Source organism: Nerophis ophidion, linkage group LG22 (genome assembly GCF_033978795.1).
Source record: "Nerophis ophidion isolate RoL-2023_Sa linkage group LG22, RoL_Noph_v1.0, whole genome shotgun sequence".
NCBI classification, from domain to species: Eukaryota; Metazoa; Chordata; class Actinopteri; order Syngnathiformes; family Syngnathidae; genus Nerophis; species Nerophis ophidion.
In genome coordinates, this window is record NC_084632.1 from 20,577,249 (window position 1) to 20,600,926 (window position 23,678).

At 37.3% G+C, this 23,678-nt stretch overlaps 1 protein-coding gene across 3 annotated transcripts in view; it reads right to left on the reverse strand.

Annotated features, from left to right (window-relative positions):
- Window positions 1-23,678, reverse strand: part of rabgap1l (RAB GTPase activating protein 1-like) — a 258,076-nt gene that overhangs the window by 19,449 nt on the left and 214,949 nt on the right. For 2 of the 3 annotated variants that reach the window (XM_061883477.1, XM_061883478.1), the window contains one exon: window positions 6,329-6,421. In XM_061883477.1, the coding sequence (XP_061739461.1) occupies window positions 6,329-6,421 (93 nt within the window). Of the gene's footprint in view, window positions 1-6,328; window positions 6,422-16,258; window positions 16,538-23,678 lie in introns of those variants that run through there. The other variant, XM_061883479.1, reaches the window with a different exon arrangement.

A 23,678-nucleotide genomic window follows, 5' to 3' on the forward strand; every position in this document is an offset into this window, starting at 1 on the left:
CCAGGGGCCTCATTTAAAAAGGTTGCTGTGCACAAAAAAGTTGCTTCAAAGGGGGTGAAATGTACATAAGTAACTGTCATTTCAAACGTTGGTGTTAATTGAAAAATGAAATGCGAAAAAGTTGCCTATTTCTACGCAACCTTTTGACCATCTGAAGAGCTCATGCAAAGTGTCTGAGACACGAAAAGCAGCGACGCTGATGGTGTCACCACCAAATAAAGCTCATTTTCAAATTAAAAAAAACATATGTGCACTAAAAAATACAAAACATATTTTACGATATATATTCCTCTAATTTTGGATGCATTGTATACTTATTTATTAGAGCCTAAATATCAAAATATAGCGCTTTATTATTGCAGTTACTGTATATTTTATGTACTATAATATAATTGCAGTTATGATGTGTTGGGTCATTGAAGTATTGTTTATTTTGATCATTTTAATGTGAATACTAATAATATACTTCATATTTATGTCAGGAGGTGCATCTATACTTGGCGCGTGACTATGTTGTAAAATGTTTTTTTTTTCATAATAAAAAACAAATACCCTATTTCCTTGAATTGCCGCAGGGCATATAGTATGCGCCTGCCTTGAATTACTGCCGGGTTGAACTCACTTCGCAAAATAATTAGCGCATGCTTAGTATTGCGGCCTGGTCAAACTGGTGACGTCACGAGTGACACTTCCCCTGTCATCATTTTCAAAATGGAAGAGGCTGATTTCAATACCGGTAATTTGAAATCGCATAAAGGGAAGGAGATTAAGAGCTATTCTGTAGGATTTAACGTCCAAGCTTACATCACACTCAAATTTTTACTGCATGCCTTTGGTAAGTGCCGGAGTGAAAAGAGGTTTTAAATTAATTAGCGCCCCGGCAGCAATTCAAGGAAATACGGTAATATGGATTGCAGCATGATATTTTATGTCATTTTCGGAATTTAGGAAATCATTACATTAAACTTTTTTTTAATACATTTAGACTTTGGGAGTTTAAAACACCGTCTGAGGGCCGAAGTTTGGACATCGCGCAGCATATATCAAAAATACTAATACATCATTATCAATATCAAATATTTCTTATAAGATAAACAACTGTAGAAAAAACATCTTAATTGTGCCAATAATATGTTGAATGTATGCCAATAGCCTAAAAGAGCTTTTAATATTGCACATAATGACTATTTGTTTTATTATTTAAAATGTCTGCTTTGCATTACTTGACAAAATAAAAACATGCGAATGATAGATACAATGATTAATTGGAGAAACACTTGGCAAACTCAAGAAGGCTAAAATGTGAACATGTTTTTCTTCATCTCAACAGTGGAGCTGACAATATGACTGATCAAATATTGACATTCAAATTCAAAGTATTATATGACTTTACTTAGCCTTCCAAAAATAATATCTTGACAGTTCTCGACGTAATAAGCACAAATATAAAAATGTTGCCACCTCTGTCTTCCTCATTGACAGTCCAACAACAATTCATAAACTTATCACCATAATCATGAACTAATTAGTATGGCCATTTATGGGTGATTGTGGGTAGAGTAAGGCAAGGCAAGTTTATTTATAGGGCAGAGATGAAAGTGCTTTACAAGAAGGCTAAAATAAAAATAAAATAACCACAAAATATAATCATAATTGAAATTGAAATCATAAAATATTATCTTCATGAAACAGGCCCAATACAAAATAAATCAAAGAGTGTAGGTAAATACTTTAAGTTGTCATATGCACAATTAAAGTGTTTTCAGCCGAGATTTGAACATTGCCAATGTTGAGGCATGTCTCACATCTTCTGGAAGACTATTCAAGATTTTAGGAGGATGAAACTGAAACGCAACCTCATCATGATTTGTCTGGACTTTGGGCACCAGCATCAGAACACTCCCTGAGGTTCTCAGAGGCCGGGATGGTTCATGTGGTACTAACATGTCAGAGATGTACTTTGGAACAAGACCATGACAAGACTTGGACACAAGCAGAGCTTTGTTGAAAGTCTATTCACTGAGCAACAGCAAGCTAGCTAATTTAGTTGCATTTCCTGGTTCTAGTCAGGACTCGAGCAGCAGCATTCTGGATGTACTGCAGTTGCTTTACAGCAGGGATCACCAACGTGGTGCCCGCGGGCACCAGTTAGCCCGTAAGGACCAGATGAGTCGCCCGCTGGCCTGTTCTAAAAACAGTTCAAATAGCAGCACTTACCAGTGAGCTGCCTCTATTTTTAAAATTGTATTTATTTACTAGCAAGCTGGTCTCGCTTTGCTCGACATTTTTAATTCGAAGAGAGACAAAACTCAAATAGAAAATCTTAAAGACTTGGTCTTCACTTTTTTGAATAAATTAATTTATTTTTTTACTTTGCTTCTTATAACTTTCAGAAAGACAATTTCAGATAAAAAATACAATCTTAAAAATTATTTTAGGATTTTTAAACACATACCTTTTTACCTTTTAAATTCCTTCCTCTTTTTTCCTGACAATTTAAATCAGTGTTCAAGTAAAAATGTTTTTTTATTTTAAAGAATAATAAATACATTTTAATTGAATTCTTTTTATAAGCTTCTGTTTTTTCGACGAATAATATTTGTAAAATATTTCTTCAAACTTATTATGATTAAAATAAAAAAAGAATATTCTGGCAAATCTACAAAATCTGTAGAATCAAATTTAAATCTTATTTCAAAGTCTTTTGAATTTCTTTTAAAATTTTCTTTCTGGAAAATCTGGAAGAAATATTGATTTGTCTTTGTTAGACATATAGCTTGGTCCAATTTGTTATATATTCTAACAAAGTACAGATTGGGTTTTAACCTATTTAAAACATGTCATCAAAATTTTTAAATTAACCTTAATCAGGAAAAATTACTAATGATATTCCATAAATTCTTTTTTAAATTTTTTCAAAAACATTCGAATTAGCTAGTTTATCTCTTCATTTTTTTCGGTTGAATTTTGAATTTTAAAGAGTCGAAGTTGAAGATAAACTATATTTCAAAATTAAATTTTCATTTTTTTCTTGTTTTCTCCTCTTTTAAACCGTTCAATTAACTGTTTTTTTCATCATTTATTCCCTACAAAAAACTTTCTGCAAAAGGAAAAAAAATGTACGACGGAATGACAGAAAGAAATACCCGTTTTTTTTATATATATATAGATTTATTTATTAAAGGTAAATTGAGCAAATTGGCTATTTCTGGCAATTTATTTAAGTGTGTATGAAACTGGTAGCCCTTCGTATTAATCAGTACTCAAGAAGTAGCTCTTGGTTTCAAAAAGGTTGGTGACCCCTGCTTTACAGCTAGTTTAGAAAGCCCAGTGAGAAGGCCATTACAGTAACCTAGCCTGCTGGAGACAAAGGCATGGATAAGTCGTTTTAAGTCTGATTTAGACATTATTAACGTTTTTAAGCGACAACGTTTTTAGATGGTAAAAAGCTGCTAATGTTGTTCACTTACTGTGGCTGTTAAAGTTCAAGTCTGAGTCCATTATTACTCCTCGATTTCTAACTTCATTATTAGGTTTCAGGGAGAGGGTATCAAGGTGACTAATAGTAGTTTATTTTTCCTTTAGTGGGCCACAGACAATGATCATATGCTCACTTTCTCAATAACGGTTTGGTTTGGTTTGGTAATTTGGTCTCACATTCACGCAAAAAACCCATATCAGCGCACATCGTTGATAAATTCAGCTGTATTACAGGTCAACTGCTCCCTTCCATAGACACACTACACCGACGCAGCATCACTCAAAAAGTCCATGAGCTCACCTTTGACCCTTCCCATCCAATACACTTGCTGTTCACTCTCATGCCCTCAGAGAGGCACTACAGAGCACTGCCAGCCAAGTCTACAAGATTAACAGTTTCATCCCCTCTGCCATAAGGACACTCAATAGAACCTCAGAATAACAACGCCGCATACTAACTCGAATGCCTTTTAGTAAATTGATTGAGTTCATCTTGTTTTCCCAAATAAATATGTTTAAAATTATGTCTGATCACAATAATTTTGAACATATGGAATGCTTTTTGTTGTTGCGTGTTGTATGTTTGTTTGTAACTCCACAGTAGACGTGAGTTATCAAAGCTGTACCAAATGTGAATTCCACCAATTCTTCTTTGCCTGGCCATTAAAGGCCTACTGAAATGAGATTTTCTTATTTAAACTGGGATAGCAGGTCTATTCTATGTGTCATACTTGATCATTTCGCGATATTGCCATATTTTTGCTGAAAGGATTTATTAGAAAACATCAACGATAAAGTTTGCAACTTTTGGTCGCTAATAAAAAAGCCTTGCCTGTACAGGAAGTAGCAGACGATGTGCGCGTGATGTCACAGGTTGTGGAGCTCCTCACATCCTCACATTGTTTACAATCATGGGCACCAGCAGCGATAGCGATTTGGACCGAGAAAGTGAAAATTTCCCCATTAATTTGAGCGAAGATGAAAGATTCTTGGATGAGAAAAGTGAGAGTGAAAGACTAGAAAAAAAAAGACGAGGTCAGTGGGATGTTATTAGACACATTTACTAAGATAATTCTGGAAAATCCCTTATCTGCTTATTGTGTTACTAGTGTTTTAGTGAGATTATATGGTCGTACCTTAAAGTCGGAGGGGTGTGGATACAGGTGTGGTGACTGCCAGTGTCTCTAAGGGAAGCTACGTTTCTCGACGAGGCGAAGCGAAGGCAGCCGTTGGGGCCGGGCTGAGATTTTTTTTTCCCCCTCCTCGCCGGTGGAAGCATCCCACGTTTGGGGGCGGCCAGTGGGAGGAGGCAGGAGAGTCCGCAGCTGCCTCTTTGACAGGTGCATGAGGAATGACGCAAGCTCTCCGATCATAACCACGGTAAAAGCCGACTTAATACCACCATTTTCTCACTGAAACCTGCCGTTTGACATGTGGTAAGGAACCATGTTCGCTTGACCACTCTGTTCCATAGTAAAGCTTCACCATCAGCTTTCGGGAATGTAAACAAGGAAACACTGGCTGTGTTTGTGTTGCTAAAGGCGCCCGCAATACACTGCTTCTCACATACATCTTTCTTCTTTGACGTCTCCATTATTAATTGAACAAATTGCAAAAGACTCAGCAACACAGATGTCCAGAATACTGTGTAATTATGCGATTAAAGCAGACGACCAATAGCTTTGATCGGTGCTGGATCAAAATGTCCGCTACAATCCGTGACATCACGCGCAAGCGTCATCATACCGCGACGTTTTCAACAGGATACTTCGCGCGAAATTTTAAATTGCAATTTAGTAAACTAACCCGGCCGTATTGGCATGTGTTGCAATGTTAATATTTCATCATTGATATATAAACTATCAGACTATGTGGTCGGTAGTAGTGGGTTTCAGTAGGCCTTTAATACAGATTCTGATTTCAGTTTTGTCTGAGTTTGGATTAATAAATTGTTCAGCATTCACACATTGATTTGTTTGATGCAGCGACAAAGTGCATCAACAGGCCAACGTTCACCTGCCGTCAGTGACACTTAGATCTGAGTGTCATCAGTATATTTGTGGTATAACACATTAAAGTTGATTATTAGCTGGTCTAGTGGCAGCATGTACAAGTAACAACATGTGTCCCAGAATTGAGCCGTGAAGAACCCCATAGGTCGTAGCCATTTGGTCAGAGACACAGTTACTAATTTCAACACTGATGTCCTGTTCAAGTTAGGGCATACTTTGGACTAGTTAAAAGCAGAACCAGATGTTTCCATCTGGTTTTCTAACCTCTGTAATAAGATAGTATGGTCAACCATGTCAAAGACAGCACTCAGGTCCAGCAGAACCAAGACTGAGACATCTCCTGCGTCTGTGTTCAGGCGGATATTGTTTCTCACCTTGATGGTGAGCTGTTTCAGTGCTGTGGTATTCTAGAACTTTGCCTAAAAATGGCAGGTGTGATATAGGCCGATAGTTGTTCAGTACTGTGGCAATTTTTAATGCCGTGAACTTCATCATGAAACATTTCAAACCCTTTGCAATTTAATGTATACATTAATTCTTAGGAAAGTGATACTGCAGGAGTAGTTAATCTGTTAACTGTAGCAAACAGGGCACAAAGTTGTTAGTACAGTTTGTGAGGATTTCAGAAAAAAAGTAGTGTGACAAACTCTTTTGCACACATTTCACTGCAGTTGGGATTTACAATGTGAAGTATGCGCAGCAAGCTTTTATAAATCAGATTTTTTTAGGTTTGTACGTACATTTTTAGGTTTGTGTTTACGAAATTTTTAACGGCCAGTTCCACGCACAATTTTCAGTACAAAGCCCCTGGACCTTAGAAAAGATGTATTTTGTACCTGGTATCGGTCAATGGGATCTTCTTGCTGGAGCTGACTCTCTCTCAGCGTCTGATATTCCTTCTCAAACTTCTTCAGTTTCTTGGTTGGGACCTAAAATCACAGTTGCAGAATTGATAACATATTTAAAACAATATTAATATAACTTGCAAGGAGAAGATGAGAAAACTGTATTTTAAAGAGAATGTACATATCTGTTTTAGAACTCAGTGAGATTAATTTGATTAGTATGATTTTTGAAGAAAGCCATCCACATGTGACTACAGTCACTGTCCCCTGCAGTGGACATTTGTGTTTTGCATAACACAAATATATATTGATAAAAGAAAATGGACCAACAAAAATGTCCACAGCAGAGGATGCTGGTTTTCAAGAATATATATTGTGAGACTACAACTTAATTTATCGGAATACTCATGCAGTGCAGATCTTTGTTTCACACCTCTGTCTAGGCCAGGGGTCCCCAAACTACGGCCCATGGGCCGGATACGTCCCGCCAGTGTCAAAAATCCGGCCTGCGGGACGTCTCAAGTTTAAAAACAAAACAACAAAAGAAACATTTTTATTTTTAATATTATTATTTTTTCAAAATCTTTTTCTACCGCTTGTTACTCTCAGGGTCTACTAGCTAACGTGATATCACGCTTGCGCCGCAGTGTCGGGTGAGTGCGCGGCAAGTGCGCGCTCTTTCAGTCAATTAGTGCACAAGGAAAAAATAAAAAATAAATAAGTAAAAAAAATATATATATATATATATATACATATACATATACATATATATATGTATATATATATATATATATATATATATATATATATATATATATATATATATATATATATATATACATATATATATATACATATATATATAAATCTGTCAGACCACAGAACACTTTTCCATTTTGCATCAGTCCATCTTAGATGAGCTCGGGCCCAGCGAAGCCGGCGGCGTTCCTGGGTGTTGTTGATAAATGGTTTTCGCTTTGCATAGTAGAGTTTTGACTTGCACTTACAGATGTAGCGACCAACTGTGGTTACTGACAGTAGTTTTATGAAGTGTTCCTGAGCCCATGTGGTGATATTCTTTATACACTAATGTCGGTTTTTGATACAGTACCGCTTGAGGGATCAAAGGTTCGTAATATCATCGCTTACATGCAGTGATTTCTCCAGATTCTCTGAACATTTTGATGATTTTACGGACCGTAGATGGTAAAATCCCTAAATTCCTTGCAATTGCTCGTTGAGAAATGTTGTTCTAAAACTGTTTGACATTTTGCTTACAAATTGGTGACCCTTACCCCATCCTTGTTTGTGAAATACTTAGTATTTCATGGAAGCTGCTTTCATACCCAATCATGGCACCCACCTGTTCCCAACTAGCCTGCACACCTGTGGGATGTTCCAAATAAGTGTTTGATGAGCATTCCTAAACTTTATCAGTATTTATTGCAACCTTACCCAACTTCTTTGTCACGTGTTGCTGGCATCAAATTCTAAAGTTAATGATTATTTGCAAAAAAAAAAAAAAGTTTATCAGTTTTGACATCAAATATGTTGTCTTTGTAGCATATTCAACTGAATATGGGTTTAAATTGATTTGCAAATCATTGTATTCCGTTTATCGGTGACAAAGGACAGCCTTGGCGGAGTCCAACCCTCACTGGAAATGTGTTCGACTTACTGCCGGCAATGCGGACCAAGCTCTGGCACTGATCGTACAGGGAACGGACCGCCGCAATAAGACTGTCCTTTGTCACCGATTCTGTTCATAACTTTTATGGACAGAATTTCTAGGCGCAGTCAAGGCGTTGAGGGGTTGCGGTTTGGTAACCGCAGGATTAGGTCTCTGCTTTTTGCAGATGATGTGGTCCTGATGGCTTCATCTGACCGGGATCTTCAGCTCTCGCTGGATCGGTTCGCAGCCGAGTGTGAAGCGACCGGAATGAGAATCAGCACCTCCAAGTCCGAGTCCATGGTTCTCGCCCGGAAAAGGGTGGAGTGCCATCTCCGGGTTGGGGAGGAGACCATGCCCCAAGTGGAGGAGTTCAAGTACCTAGGAGTCTTGTTCACGAGTGAGGGAAGAGTGGATCGGGAGATCGACAGGCGGATCGGTGCGGCGTCTTCAGTAATGCGGACGTTGTACCGGTCCGTTGTGGTGAAGAAGGAGCTGAGCCGGAAGGCAAAGCTCTCAATTTACCGGTCGATCTACGTTCCCATCCTCACCTATGGTCATGAGCTTTGGGTCATGACCGAAAGGATAAGATCACGGGTACAAGCGGCCGAAATGAGTTTCCTCCGCCGTGTGGCGGGGCTCTCCCTTAGAGATAGGGTGAGAAGCTCTGCAATCCGGGAGGAACTCAAAGTAAAGCCGCTGCTCCTTCACATCGAGAGGAGCCAGATGAGGTGGTTCGGGCATCTGGTCAGGATGCCACCCGAACGCCTCCCTAGGGAGGTGTTTAGGGCACGTCCAACCGGTAGGAGGCCACGGGGAAGACCCAGGACACGTTGGGAAGACTATGTCTCCCGGCTGGCCTGGGAACGCCTCGGGATCCCCCGGGAAGAGCTAGACGAAGTGGCTGGGGAGAGGGAAGTCTGGGTTTCCCTGCTTAGGCTGTTGCCTCCGCGACCCGACCTCGGATAAGCGGAAGATGATGGATGGATGGATGGATGTATTCCGTTTATATTTACATCTAACACAATTTCCCAACTCATATGGAAACGGGGTTTGTATATACAAAAATATATATACACATATATATTTATATATATACACACATATATATAATTATATATATACACACAAATATATATATACATATATACATGTATATATATATATATATATATATATACACACATATATAAATATATATATATATATATATACACATACATATACGTACTGAAATGCAAACACAGAACAATGGTACGTTTGAAAAACATCGACCTATTTATTCTTAACCGTCTGGAATGGACTTATGTTGTCTTTAATTAGGTTGAAGTGGAGTGGGAATAGTCTTTTCACCTCAAGGCCACAATAATTTATTAAATTATGCTTATGAAGGAGTAAGTTGCATGATGTCCAACATATTCTAACACACTTCTGCCTTGGAGACATTTTATCTGTAAGTAATATGCAACAATATAATTAAAATATTGTTTCTATTGATAAATGTGGTAATTTCAAACGCAATAATGTTCAATTGAGGACACTTACTACATATGTATAGCTTGTGTGCAATCGTGTGCTTAGCCTTTGTGTAACCCCTAGCTCTAAGAGGCCTATAGCCTAACATGTTTAACTTGTGGAAAAGACTTCACTTAAATGCAAAAAAAAACAACCATGTGTACTTATTGAAGGACCGATATCCAATATCAAAATTGGACGGTACACATCTAAAATAATGATTACCATAACCTTTAGTCTTCAATCTTTAGGTGAGAACCGTTACAAGAAGCAATAGTGTCATGGTTTATTGTGTATAAAGAAACTACTACACTGTAAGAATTTAAACAACCTGACACTTCTGACAACTCTGTGGGTTTTTTGTGGTTTATGCAGCACAGTTTCAAGTCTTCACTCTTGCAACATCCATTTTGTCAATTCAAATAGACTATGCACAATTACAAAACTAAACTTAATACATATGTAAACGGTTGCCCTATATGGGATATAATACGATAGATACAAACGACTAAATAATGATACTGTACATTATAACAAAAAAATAAGCAAGAAAATACATTTGAGAAGCCCAAAGCCTCACAGACATTGAAGTATATGTATGTGTGTGTCTGCTTCAAGTGGGCAGTAATTTGATCTCCCCTGTGTGGAAACAACACCATCTCCAATAGTAACAACCGTTACTATGTGTCTGCATCTTGTTTATTTTAACAAGTTAAGCACCTGACTCACTGAGAGCTGCAGTTCTACATCAACCTAAAATAAACATGTTGATTAACAAACACCATAATAAAAATTACTTATTTATCAGTTTATCTAGACCAGGGTTATTTAACTGACGGAAATTACACATTACCCAGGTTCAGGTTCAGCTCCGAGACAAACATTTTGCCGCAAATTCCTAAAGACACTAGAGCGCTCCTGTTATATAGAGAACCCTGGAGCACTGTGAACACATTGGCACATCCTTTCATTACCCTTTTAAATTTGCTATCAAACAACACGTTGGGGTGCAAACTTGTGATTTAAATAATGGAGGTGTTCCTCAAGGCACCCCTTTTAAGTCCTCTCCTTTTGGGCAGTTAGTTACATATGTTTTCTCGTAATGAGATTTATGTAACGAGTTGCTGTAGCTTGTTTACTTCAGATACAGTCAGTAGTCATTTGTTCAAGTTCTTTAGTTATACCAGTGATGTTTCTCAAGATTCTATTTTTTGTCTTCTATTTTTCATAATTTGGGCTATTCAACTGGTGGCCCTCAAGTTCAGTTAAAAAACTAACTGTGAGACACTCATGTTTTTGCAGAAAGTTCTTAAAAACAGTGAAGCGCTCCTGTAACTCAATAACAATAATTGTATCACAATAAATAAACCAAAATCCAATACCTACCTACAGGACAGAATATACAAAATAGGAATTAAAGTGAAGGGAGTCTGTGCCCCTAGGTCCTTAGCTTTCTGGGAATGTGGCCCCCAAAACAATTTAGTAGGAGCAGTGGTTCTCTAACTTTTTTCACCAAGTACCACCTAAGAAAAAAACGAGCCTCTCCAAGTACCACTATAATGACCATCATTAAAATGCGGTAGCGTTGTAGTCCTAACTATTCATTAAAAACAAGGCAGAGGTTTTATTTAACAAGTAACACTGTGTGTGAATATAGGAAAAAAACACTGTACTTTAATCAAGTGATTATTTGGCGTACCATTCGTGGTACATGTACCACAGTTTGAGAATCTTTGGTCTAGAGGAATCCTCAATGAGATCATAAAACCTTTTCAAAAATGACCCAACCGAAAGGGCAGCAAAAGCTTTATAGACAACCTTCAATGCAACACAAATCAATAAAAAACCCAATGTGAAATACTGTATCATCACTAACAATAAGAGACGTATATAATCATAATATACATTTCCTGGAGGTGCAATTACAATATAACTATTTTATTTAGCTTTTATTATGTAGTACTGTTTCAGTTGAGGTTAACAGAAGGCGTTCCCCCCGCACCCGCACGTCTGTTCCTTTTCACAGTGACCTTTCGGTTGGAGTACCTACTAAAGGTGAATGACTGTGACGTTGAAATCTGTCCAACACACATTTTCTGAAAAGATAAGAGTATTCAGACTCATTTTGTTGTTATCTGTGTAGGAAGAAAAGGCAGCTTAGTGTGTTCAAACAGGCCAAAAAGCTTGCCACACACAACAATTTAGTTGATCTTTGTTTTCCTTTGAATACACACAGAGAAGCTGCCGGGCATGAATGGCTTTTCATAAATCTGTAATAAAAGAGGTTCCTAAAAATACATCATATCAAAGTATTTCACCTGTCTATTACAGTTATTTTGGCACATCATTTATTCTAACCAGAGACCGGAGAGCTGTGAAAAACAATTCACTCCATATAAATGCACTTACAGGTAATCCCTTTTGTGGGATAAATATGATGCACTTATCAATGGATAATGTTTCATAAAATGCATAACGACTCAAGCAGCTACTTCCCAACAACTTGTGGTTTTGTTGAATAAGATCACACAAACAGGTTTAGCGAGCATGCACAACGTAACAGCATTAGCAAGGAAAAAATGCTTTACTTCTTTGGTGTAACATCAATCTACAATAAACCATCTTCAGAAACAAACACAAATCACATTTTATTCATCACCACATTTTGTATTATTATTATTTTCAGAAATAAAACTTTCCTGTCGAGGCAGGGGGCGGCCACCTTGCCTTACCTTAAAGACTTCAAAATAAATTAGTTCACCATTTAAATAAACTACCCTGCAATTACAGACACTGTTTAGTCTCATTTTAAAAAGCCAGTTTTGAATGGGATGGTTTTCCTATTAAATTTTCAGGTTTGCACAATGAATAATTCCACTTTGTTTCAAGATCAAAACAAGTTTAGTTCCAAGGCTTCCAAGACTTTACTCATATTTGTGCACAACGATATTGCTAATGTAAAAAATACACTTCTCACTTTAAAATACTATCCAATCTAAATTTACACACCAAACAAATTAGGTCGAACTGCACATTACACAACGGGCCTAGATCGTCCTGCAAAAAGCAGACATGAGCAAAAACATATACATAACTATGCATTGGAATAGATCCCTACGCTTAATCAAAAAGGATTTGTCGAGTGATATCAAGGACATTGATTGATTGAATGAAACTTTTATTAGTATATTGCACAGTACACTACATATTCCGTACAATTGACCACTATGGTTTGATTGATTGATTGATACTTTTATTAGTAGATTGCACAGTTCAGTACATATTCCGTACAATTGACCACTAAATGGTAACACCCGAATAAGTTTTTCAACTTGTTTAAGTCGGGGTCCACGTTAATCAATTCAGGGTAACACCCAAATACGTTTTTCAACTTGTTTAAGTCAGGGTCCACGTTAATCAATTCAAGGATAATCTGTTTGTAGTTTGATATGACTTCCCAGACATATCAAACTATTTTGTGCTCCAGACGTCAGTCTATGTGACAAAACAGATGAAAACTTGGAAAAGCATGGATACCTACAACTTCTTTGTGTGCGGCCTGGTCAAGGATCGGTATCAAGACTCTCCTGGATAAATATGCATCCATTTTGCTCGAGTAAGGTTACATTTCATGATTCAACTTTGCGCCTTGCGAGTACGTGTCCAGGTAAACAAACTAAAACTGCGACAATACAGCACCCGTGACTGCATATCTATTTAAAAAACGAATTACTTTATCATTACCATGAATTGATTAACCTGGACCCCGAGTTAAACAAGTTGAAAAACTTATTCGGGTCTTACCATTTAGTGGTCAATTGTACGGAATATGTACTGTACTGTGCAATCTACTAATAAAAGTATCAATCAATCAATCACCATATTTGATTTTTGTCCTGTTGTCAAATGTTCTCTGAAAACATTTGTGTACAAAGTAAACAAGAGGGGAGACATAAAAGTACCTTTCCTGACAAAGTATCATTTACACTGACTTTCTATTTTCTGTCTGTTAAAAATCAAAATATAAACAACATTAAAATAATACTTCAATGGGAAATACTAAATGAGAAAAATATATTACAAATATATCAAACAAACTTAACGAAGTGGTTACTGCAAACGTGTGTGTTCTTCGACTCTGCTCCCCTGAACTGGAGTGCGAGCCACTTTTCTTGTTGCTTCCATTAAACCTTGGGTTCCTCCGCCCTACTTGACTATATCTTGAGGAACTCTGAAGAAATGTTTATCCTTTTCGCAATTTAATCTGTTCGTACAGCCGAAAACAACGCAAGCATAGGGCGTTTTCTTCGAGAAAGGCTAAATGACGCTAAGTACCCATCGAGAACAGATGCTACTTGACCAGCACACATATTTAATGAGTCGGACATGGACTCCTGTAAATCCAAGCAATTGGCCACTACATTAGATCAATCGGTGTGTTGTTCAGTATCATGGCCAATGATTTGCTCAGTCTCAGGCAGTATTACTACAGTGAAGTGAGTGAAGTGAACGATATGTATATAGTGCTTTTTCTATACAAACTGAAAGTGTTTTACATTGTGAAACAAAATAATTTTTTGTCACGTACAGTAGTGCGATGTGGTTTACATTCACACTTCACATTTGCTTTTACGTTGCACAATGTACATGGCATATGTGACGTGTACATTGTTTAACACTATCAGGCGTCCAAAGCACCATAATGTCTTCTTGGTCGGGATTGGTATTTTTCCCATTTGAATCCCAAGTGTGGTAATAAATATTAATCTGTGTAAGAATAAAATGTTTTTATTAACATTTAAGATTGTCAAATTGTTACATCTTGTTTTCTCATTTGCCAATATGTATTAATTTCAGATTGTTGTAAGTGTGATGTTGTAGCCAGGAAATAGTCCACTGGCATAAAGTTGATGTGCCCGTCTTGTCTTTTGTTAAACCATACAAAGAGTTTGCCAGTAAGTATTGTACTAACAGCAATTTATCGTACACTAACTGTTTGACTATAAGATAATTAAGTTATCCTTGGTTGCCACAATTGTAGGTGGCAAAATCAGCATGCAAAATCACCAATGCTAATCAGGATATATCATACTGTATAATGAAAGTTAGCATTGTGCTAGCTTGAAAAGTGGAAGTTCATTTACCATCACTTTCTATTAGGCATGCTTGCTTTGTTGGCACGGGATTCTTACATTTTCTAGAGGAAGTACGATGTTTGCCTGCCAAGAGCTTGCAGGATGCGATGCCACTTGCAACCCAAGTATTTAAATTAATGTTTTATTTAATGTGAATCGGTATTCCGTAATACCGACGGAACTCAGACCATATTCACAAAAGTAACACATTCGGAACCCAATCCTTATTTCCGGGTAAGATACATTCCTCTGACTTTTGTTTCTAGCGCATGTTTTTTCCTCGGTCAGATGTAACAAAGACGATATATTAGATATAAAAAAGTTCCTAGAGATACTACAGGTGCTACATGGAGATGGTATTTTTAACGACGTCTTCAAACTTCATCGAACTGTAATAATCAACACGACCCATTTGCTTACTAGAACCATGAATGTTTAACTTCTGCTTCTGGGGTTACATTTAAGTTTTATTTTTGATGATTTTGACTCTGCGTTCTATGGGCCGTTGCAATGCATCGCCTGGTATTCAGTGATGTCATATCCAATTATTGGTTCGTTAGTGTGGTCGGCATTAACACTTGCCTCACTCAAGACTTGAGCCCACAGGCAGCTGGACCAAAACCACTCAGGCAGGTGATAGTCCCCCCATTTGATCTTGGAGTACATTCACACACTGAACCGTACGAACATAGTCAACAGATTCTTGTCTATTTTAACAGTTTTAAATCATATTTTACAATTCGAATCCCAGGTACCCCTAAAAGACGTTTCCCACAAATGACTAGTTGGTTCTTGCATCAAATCTCAAACCTCAGTCAGTAACATACTTACAGTTGTAGTCACCTTTATACTAAGTTACAACTAGAAAGTAAGCAGGGTCACTTCAACAACACACAGTGTTACTTAAAACATACACATAATTCTGACTCAAAGCAGCCAATACAATGGCCAGCCTCATTCCAAAATTACACAACTTTTTCATTCAGCACCACACTGACTCAGGAAATGTGATTAAATATTTGGTGCTGCAGGAGATGGTACCCGACCCACGTTTAGAAATGGATGCCTTCAGTTGAACCGCAGGTGATCACATACTTTAGCTCTGGTGCCATACTGGGTATTATAATTATAAAATGTGTGTGTATGGGTATGTGTGATGAGGCCCCCGGCCGGCTATGGCAGTTCAGAAGAGTTTGAATATTGAAATAAGGACAAAGGCAACTGGACATCCCAGGAAAACTAGGCCATGGGACTCAATTAGCCACATGAGGCAAATAAACCAGCTTCCACACACACAAGGTCTCTATTGATTCCAAATTCATATAAGGAATTGAAACAAACCAACAGCTACGGTAAAATGGACTGATTGAAAAAGTTTGCTGCCACAAACATCAATAGGACAATAGTACATCTACACATACACACGAGATTGCAACAATAGCAGTAGAAGTAGTTTCCATTACTTCATGGCTTCAATAGTTTAAAATAAAACAATGACAACTGATGCAAAGTGAACAAAAATGTATACCCTGAACTAAAACGGTCATAAGTTTGCAACACAATTCAAAATGCATAAATACAACCACAACAGAACAGACGTACCACAGGTCTAGGAGCTCTTAGAGGTCTGGAGTGAGCAACCAAACGTGCTAAGGTGTCCTCTTCACCCGGCCGCTCAACTACATGGGCATCATATGCCACCACGATGGACACTTCCTGCATCATCTTGACTCCTACTCAATTTATAGCAGCAGCAGCAGCAGCAGCGAGGAGGAAGAGGAGGAGAAATGAACAAAGTTGAGGAAGAAACGGTGACTGAGAGAGAGAGAGGAGAGGAGTGCGGCTGACAGCAAAGCACTTCTCTCTGATAGGAGAGAAGGCAACTGGCTACTTTCAACAGTCTCTCAGGAGTTGAGCCCCGCCTACTAAGAAGACGGGGGCAGGGGAAGTGAGCGAACAGTACAACACACCTGTTTGTTTCTCAACCCTCTCTCCTGTAACACTAGCAGTGCATGAAGAAAGGAAGATGATGACTTTGCTTTTTCTTCTTCGCCACTTTATTGTTGTCTTAAATTTTTGATTGATTTTTCCCCCACAAATTCTTCATCATTTGCATTTAGGTTATTGAAAGGTCTTGATTACACATATACTAACATTACATAAGAGGGAAGTTGTCAAGTGCAATGACTTGATGTTCCCTACTGCACTTCATTTCATCAGTAAAATCAAGGAAGTGACGCATCATTGCAGTCAGACATGATGCCAAAACAACCTGCTCTTACAGGAGAAAGCAACAAGCTCCTCCCAAGTTAGCTGCTGCAAATGAACGACCTGAGAACAGGTACAAGTATCCATGGGGATGCCTCAACTCATTCCACTGATGAATTTAAGTCATTTTAAAAGTCTTCATACTGAACTACTGTATGTATTTTCATTTAACTCCTTCAAACAAGTCATTGTTGCAACATTTATACTGACGGCAGTCATAATCATTAAAACCTTTTGTGCATTTTTTCAAATGGTCGAAACATGGTAATTCATCTATGAGTGAATGTTTTCCACACACCGAGAAGAAAGCTGACTTTACTACAATCAATGCAGAAAGACTAACAAACTAGGTTGCATGAATGATTTACCAAAATAACATGATACATTGAAACAATTATTCAGAAGAATAGTTTTGCCTTGCCAGGAAACACAATGTATAAATGCATGATCAAGTTAACTGTGTTTTTTTTCCTTTTACAAAACAAAGTGTTCTGCACATTGATCTGTTTGCATGTTTAATCAATATAATTTAAAAGATGAAATCAAATCACACAAAACAATAGAAAAAATATAATGTACCCATTTTTCGGCAACCCAAAATGTTGAAAGAGCCATATTGGACCAAAAATACAAAAACAAATCTGTCTGGAGCCGCAAAAATTTAAAAGTCGTATTACCCTATTGTATTTCTAAGTTATGTCATGAGATATAAATTGAATTATGAGGACTTAAAGGAAACCAAATGAGCTCAAATATAGCTACACATGAGGCATAATGATGCAATATGTACATACAGCTAGCCTAAATAGCATGTTAGCATCGATTAGCTTACAGTCAAGCAGTGACCAATATGTCTGATTAGCACTCTACATAAGTCAATAACATCAAGAAAACTAACCTTTGTGCATTCATGCGCATTGTTATAAGTTTGGTGGACAAAGTCAGACAGAAAAAGAAGTGGCATAAATCACGTCTGAGAAAGTCGGAGATAGTTATGCATGTAAACAAACTACGGTGAGTTCAAGGACCGCCAAAATTAGTAGGACAAAACGGCGCTCGCCAAATACTCGAAACAGTGAAGCATGTTTAATATAAACAGTGTGCTTTATAACAATTAGGGAGGTTTATGTCATGTTTGTCCTCCTACAGAAACCAAATTAAAACAAAAAATATGTTTTTTTCCCTATTTCCATTTTTCATATATTTTTGAAAAAGCTCCAGAGAGCCACTAGGGCGGCGCTAAAGAGCCACATGCAGCTCCGGAGCCGCGGGTTGCCGACCCCTGATATATATATATCCATCCATTTTCTACCGCTTATTCCCTTTCGGGGACACGGGGGGCGCTGGCGCCTATATATATATATATATATATATATATATATATATATATATATATATATATATATATATATATATATATATATATATATATGTGTATATATATATGTTTTTTACATACAAAAAAACTAAACAAAAACAAATTCGCCAAAATTCACACTTAAGTTTTGTCACTGGGTTTTGTCTCAGTCCGGTTGCTATTACACATTTTCATATAGATGATCTAAATATAGATGATGTATTTCATCATAGTTTTGTAACATAAATAATTGTTTTAATGTATTTTTTCTCTGTTGAATCACTGTGTCAACATGCGATGAGCACAAATAAAATGTGGCTTTATTTAATGTATTTTCTTGTTCTATGATAAAAACTCACTCTAGTTACCAAAAAAAAAAATCACATATTTTCAGTGTATTATCTGGTTTAAAGTTGTACAAAGAATATAATTTAGATTTATTTTGAGAGTTACAACAAATGGCACAGATTCGATACAATGGCCCATCTCCACCAATGTGTTTTTGATACAATCTAAAATCTACGTCATCCTATTTCTGCACAAATCGGTAAACCTGAATAACACAAGCACAAATACACACACCTTCCTGTAGTTTGCCTGAGTCATGACATTTTATTAAAAGGTTAATAGGTAGTTTATAAAAAGTTGTGCAGCATTTGATTTTTGAATTTTTGAGTCCTTTTGCCACGCACTCTACAAGAGTCATCACCCTAGCCTCAGTCCAAAGGATACCGAAGAGGCCGAGAAATTGAAATACTTCCCATAATCCCCAGAAAGGCTAAGCCACCATACTTCTAGTGCTTATCAAGCGAAGGTGCCAGTGAATTCTTTCGCTGTTTTAAGCAGCTTACGAAATTCAGCTGATCCGATTTCTACGTTGACTGAAGAAAACATGTTTAAGGGAGGTGGAGTGGTAACAAAACAAAATTGTGTCTGAAAGGACTTTTAGGATTGTTCTACAAAAAGTGCACTGGGCACTGTAAGGCCAAACACAAGCCGTTACAGGCGCTTGTTCATTTGTTCTGATTTGGAACCCATTTTCACCCCATAGGGAACAAAATTATTCCAGCTAGAGCCAAACCGTTGATGAAAAGTACAGCCAATGTTTGAAGTAACATTTAACTGTCTAAACAAGGGTGCGAGAAGTAACCTGCTTTAACTGCTACTATAGTAAAATGCCTAAAAACCATAAGCTTCATCAGACTATTGGTAGAGTATCGTAGAGAAGGCCTGGACGAAGAGCTTCTACGTGATTTGATTAACTTTCTGAGGCTCAATCCCTCAAAATAAACAAATCAGCTACCTCGAAATATAAACCAATGCCGGAGTGTTTTTTAAGTTTCATGCAGTTGTTCCGTGTTGATATGGATAATTGTATACACCTGTAAGGGACATTTTCTTTTTTAACATCTCGCATCCGTTGTTGGAGACTGTACTCCTGTTTAAAAAATAGCTGAACATGAGCTTACCCTACTTGAAAGACAGAGCAGCCGCCACTGTACAAAAGACAAAAATAACAAACGTTCTGCAGTAACTTTGCGAACAAATGTGAATAAAACTGCTTTGAATGCAATTCCACTTAGTTTGCCTGTATGTTCCTCATGACGGTTTTGAGGTGAATTCTATATTTCATAAGATCTCAATTTGGTTTTAGTTGAGTAAAGTATGCAATAAAGTCACTATTTTGATTTAAGGATTTGATTTTAAACAGTTTCAGACAGTCCCTCAGATTAGCTGCTGTTAGATGGGTGGAGCAGCTCATTAAAACCATTGTGCTCTAATTACATTTAATGTTGTGCAAACTCGTTGTTTCGGATAAGATGGAAAACAACCTCACTCAATATGGAGAAAACTAAATACCGTATATGTTTTTTGGTAACCGCAAAATAAACATACAGGCGAAATCGATGATTAATGATTAAACGATTGAAAAAGCATATCAGAACAAATTCCCTCACATTACACTTCACCACAAACGTAGCTAGAAAAAGACAGGCTCTAAACTGGCAAGAACAGTTGGCATTTTGGGGCGGGTCCAAAATGTTGTAAATGAGAAGGCATTATAAATCCTGCACTGTTCACTGGTGTTGCCGTGTTTAATAGATTGGGTTGAGGTGTGGGGGAATGCTTACAAATGCACCCTACAGAAAGTATGCACATTACAAAACAGAGCAATTAGAATCGTGCATTAAGGGGGTTACAGTGACTTCTACACCTATGAGCTGTTTTTAAAGAAAATAGTTTAAAATTACTGTCAGATATTCTTGTAAAAATTAAAACTGTACCAATAGGTTGTAAAGCAAAACAATATATCGGTATACAAATTTTAATTGTTTTTGGAAATAGAGGGAAGGCATGGATTAAGGAAGGAAAATAACTTAAAACAATTCAGCGTTCTCTTAAAACTAAGTGCATTTCTGTTGGTGGGGTGAAATAAAACCACAACTACAACTATTTGAAAATGAGTGAAAACAACTTTAAAAACAGTTATAAAAATACTATCATTGTAATGCATAGAAATACGGATGGAGAGATAAATGTTGTCTAAGGTATTAGTGTTATTGTATATATCTTATTCTTTTTGTCTGACCTTGGAACTGTTTGAGAGATTACGACCAGATTGCTTATATTGCCTAGAACAGTGCTTTTCAACCACTGTGCCGTGAGATACAGTCTAGTGTGCCGTGGGAGATATCTAATTTCAGATATTTGGGTTAAAAATATTTTTTTGCAAACCAGTAATTATAGTCTGCAAATTATGTGTTGTTGTTGAACCATGTAATACTCTTCCATATCAGTAGGTGGCAGCCGGTAGCTAATTGCTTTGTAGATGTCGGAAACAGCGGGAGGCAGGGTGCAGGTAAAAAGGTATCGAATGCTTAAACCAAAAACAAACAAAAGGTGAGTGCCCCTAAGAAAAGGAATTGAAGCGTAGAGAAGGCTATGCAGAACGAAACTAAAACGGAACTGGCTGCAAAGTAAACAAAAACTGAATGCTGGACGGCAGCAAAGATTTACTGTGGAGCAAAGACAATGTACATCCGAACATGTCATGACAATCAACAACGTCCCCACAAAGAAGGATAAAAACAACTGAAATATTCTTGATTGCTAAAACAAAATGGATTGGGGAAATATCGCTCAAAGGAAGACATGAAACTGCTCCAAGAAAATACCAGAAAAAGAGAAAAATCCACCAAGATAGGAGCACAGGACAAGAAGTAAAACACTACACACAGAAAATTGCAAAAACTCCAAATAAGTTAGGGTGTGATGTGACAGGTGGTGACAGTACACCTACTTTGAGACAAGAGCTATAGTGATGCATGCTTGGTTATGCTTTAAAGTCATATCCAACAATTGCGACAACAACTTTTTACTGTCACCTGAGTTCCGTATTTTAATGATTTCTGCTGGTGGTGTGCCTGCGCATTTTTTCAACGCAAAAAAATGTGCCTTGGCTCAAAAAAGGTTGAAAAATACTGGCCTAGAAAATGAATGGGAGGATATGATAGTGAATGAATGGGGAATCATTATGGTAAATATACTGTACAAGGCGAGTACGGGGGTAGAACTGGAAAATTGTGACAATCTATGAATTGCTTGGTTGTGTTTTAATTGTGTTGTTTGTCCGAATAAAGTCAAAGTCAAATTCAAAGATGTTAAGCAAAGCTATAGCCACTTACAACAAAGTTTATAGTTTGAGTTGATTTCGAACATGCATACAATTACAACATGATACATCATAATTTCCAGTTTCTATTTTCAACTTGTTTGAAAAGCAGTAGGAAGAAGCAGAACCTATTTTATACTACCCCTTTCACAAATTCAGAACAGGAAGTCAACAAAAGTGCTATGAATAGCACTTTTGTTGACTTCCTGTTCTGATTTTGTTCACAATTTACTCCATAAATAATACAATTATAACAAATAAATACAGTAAATAGTGAGCAAGTCATATTTCATATAGTGAGAGATTAATAAGATAATCAATAAGTTTAAAATGTTTACCATGATTCTTCTTCTTTGTACACAGTTTGAACAGTTTTACAAATGTTTACAAATGTAAACATTTGTAAATGTTTTACGATACATTTTACTCTGAGGTTGTATTTCTCCAAATTGTTGTACATTTTTCAGTAGCTAATTATAATTTGCTTTGCGCATAATTTTGGCTCTTTGCAAATTCACTAGGTCGTTGAATATTAATATATTTTTAATACGAGATATAAAGGGTTTGAATGTTCTCTTAGTTGGCACTAATGTGAATGCAAACTACCATTTATGTCATTGAAACTTTACGATATGAGAATTTTTGGCCTGGATGAAAATTTTCTTTGGCAAAACTACCATTTTTATGGCTTGTCGCCTTCACAATATCGGCCTTATCTATTGTGTTGCCAAGTCTAGATTTCCCAAGGATTGACTCATCCGATTGTCTTTTCCTCAATTCAGATTAGCCATGAGTCGCAATGTCCCAAATGAACATTTTTGGTCTCCGATCCCGATCCAATTTTTTGGCCACAGATCCGATCCAATTTTGAGTCCTGATCTGGTACTTCGACAACAGATTATAGAACTTAAAATATTTTACAGCAAGTGCCGGTAACTAAAGTAAACACAATAAAACACTTTTATAAAGCTGTATTTCATCTTATTACATTTAGAATGTGCTATTATTGATGTAAATCATATAAAGTACTGTATTCAATGTGTGGTATTGAACACTACGTAAAGTTGCTTGTGCACAATAACCAAACAAAAGCAAAAATTACTATTGCCTCCCATTTAAATCATTGGGGTTTTAACCCCAAAGACTTCAACACATTCCCTGAGTTGGAAAATACCAAAGAACACCCAAAAATTATTTTTTCATAGCAAAACGAAAAAGCTAAATATCGATCTAACCACACGTTGCAAGGTGTTCCAAAATTTGAGCTGGTGTTCTGGCAAGACACGCAACCTCCTGGAAGACACGCAATCTCCCTAAATTCATGCAACTCCAGCATGTGTGTAACAAAGAATCTAAAAATGTAATGTAATGTGCATCCCTTTTAAAGGAATCTTTCATGTGAGTGCAATCTATAGCCCTGCAAACAGCAGTACACATCTGTGGTAAAGATCGGCTGGGCTTGGGAGCTCATTAACCAAATGTCCATCCATTTTCTACCGGTTATTCCCTTTTTGGGGTCACCGGGGGCGCTGGCGCCTATCTCAGCTACAATCGGGCGGAAGGCGGGGTACACCCTGGACAAGTCGCCACCTCATCGCAGGGCCAACTTCACGGTGGCAGAGGGGTTAGTGCGTCTGGCTCACAATACGAAGTTCCTGCAGTCCTGGGTTCAAATCCAGGCTTAGGATCTTTCTGTGTAGTTTGCATGTTCTCCCCGTGAATGC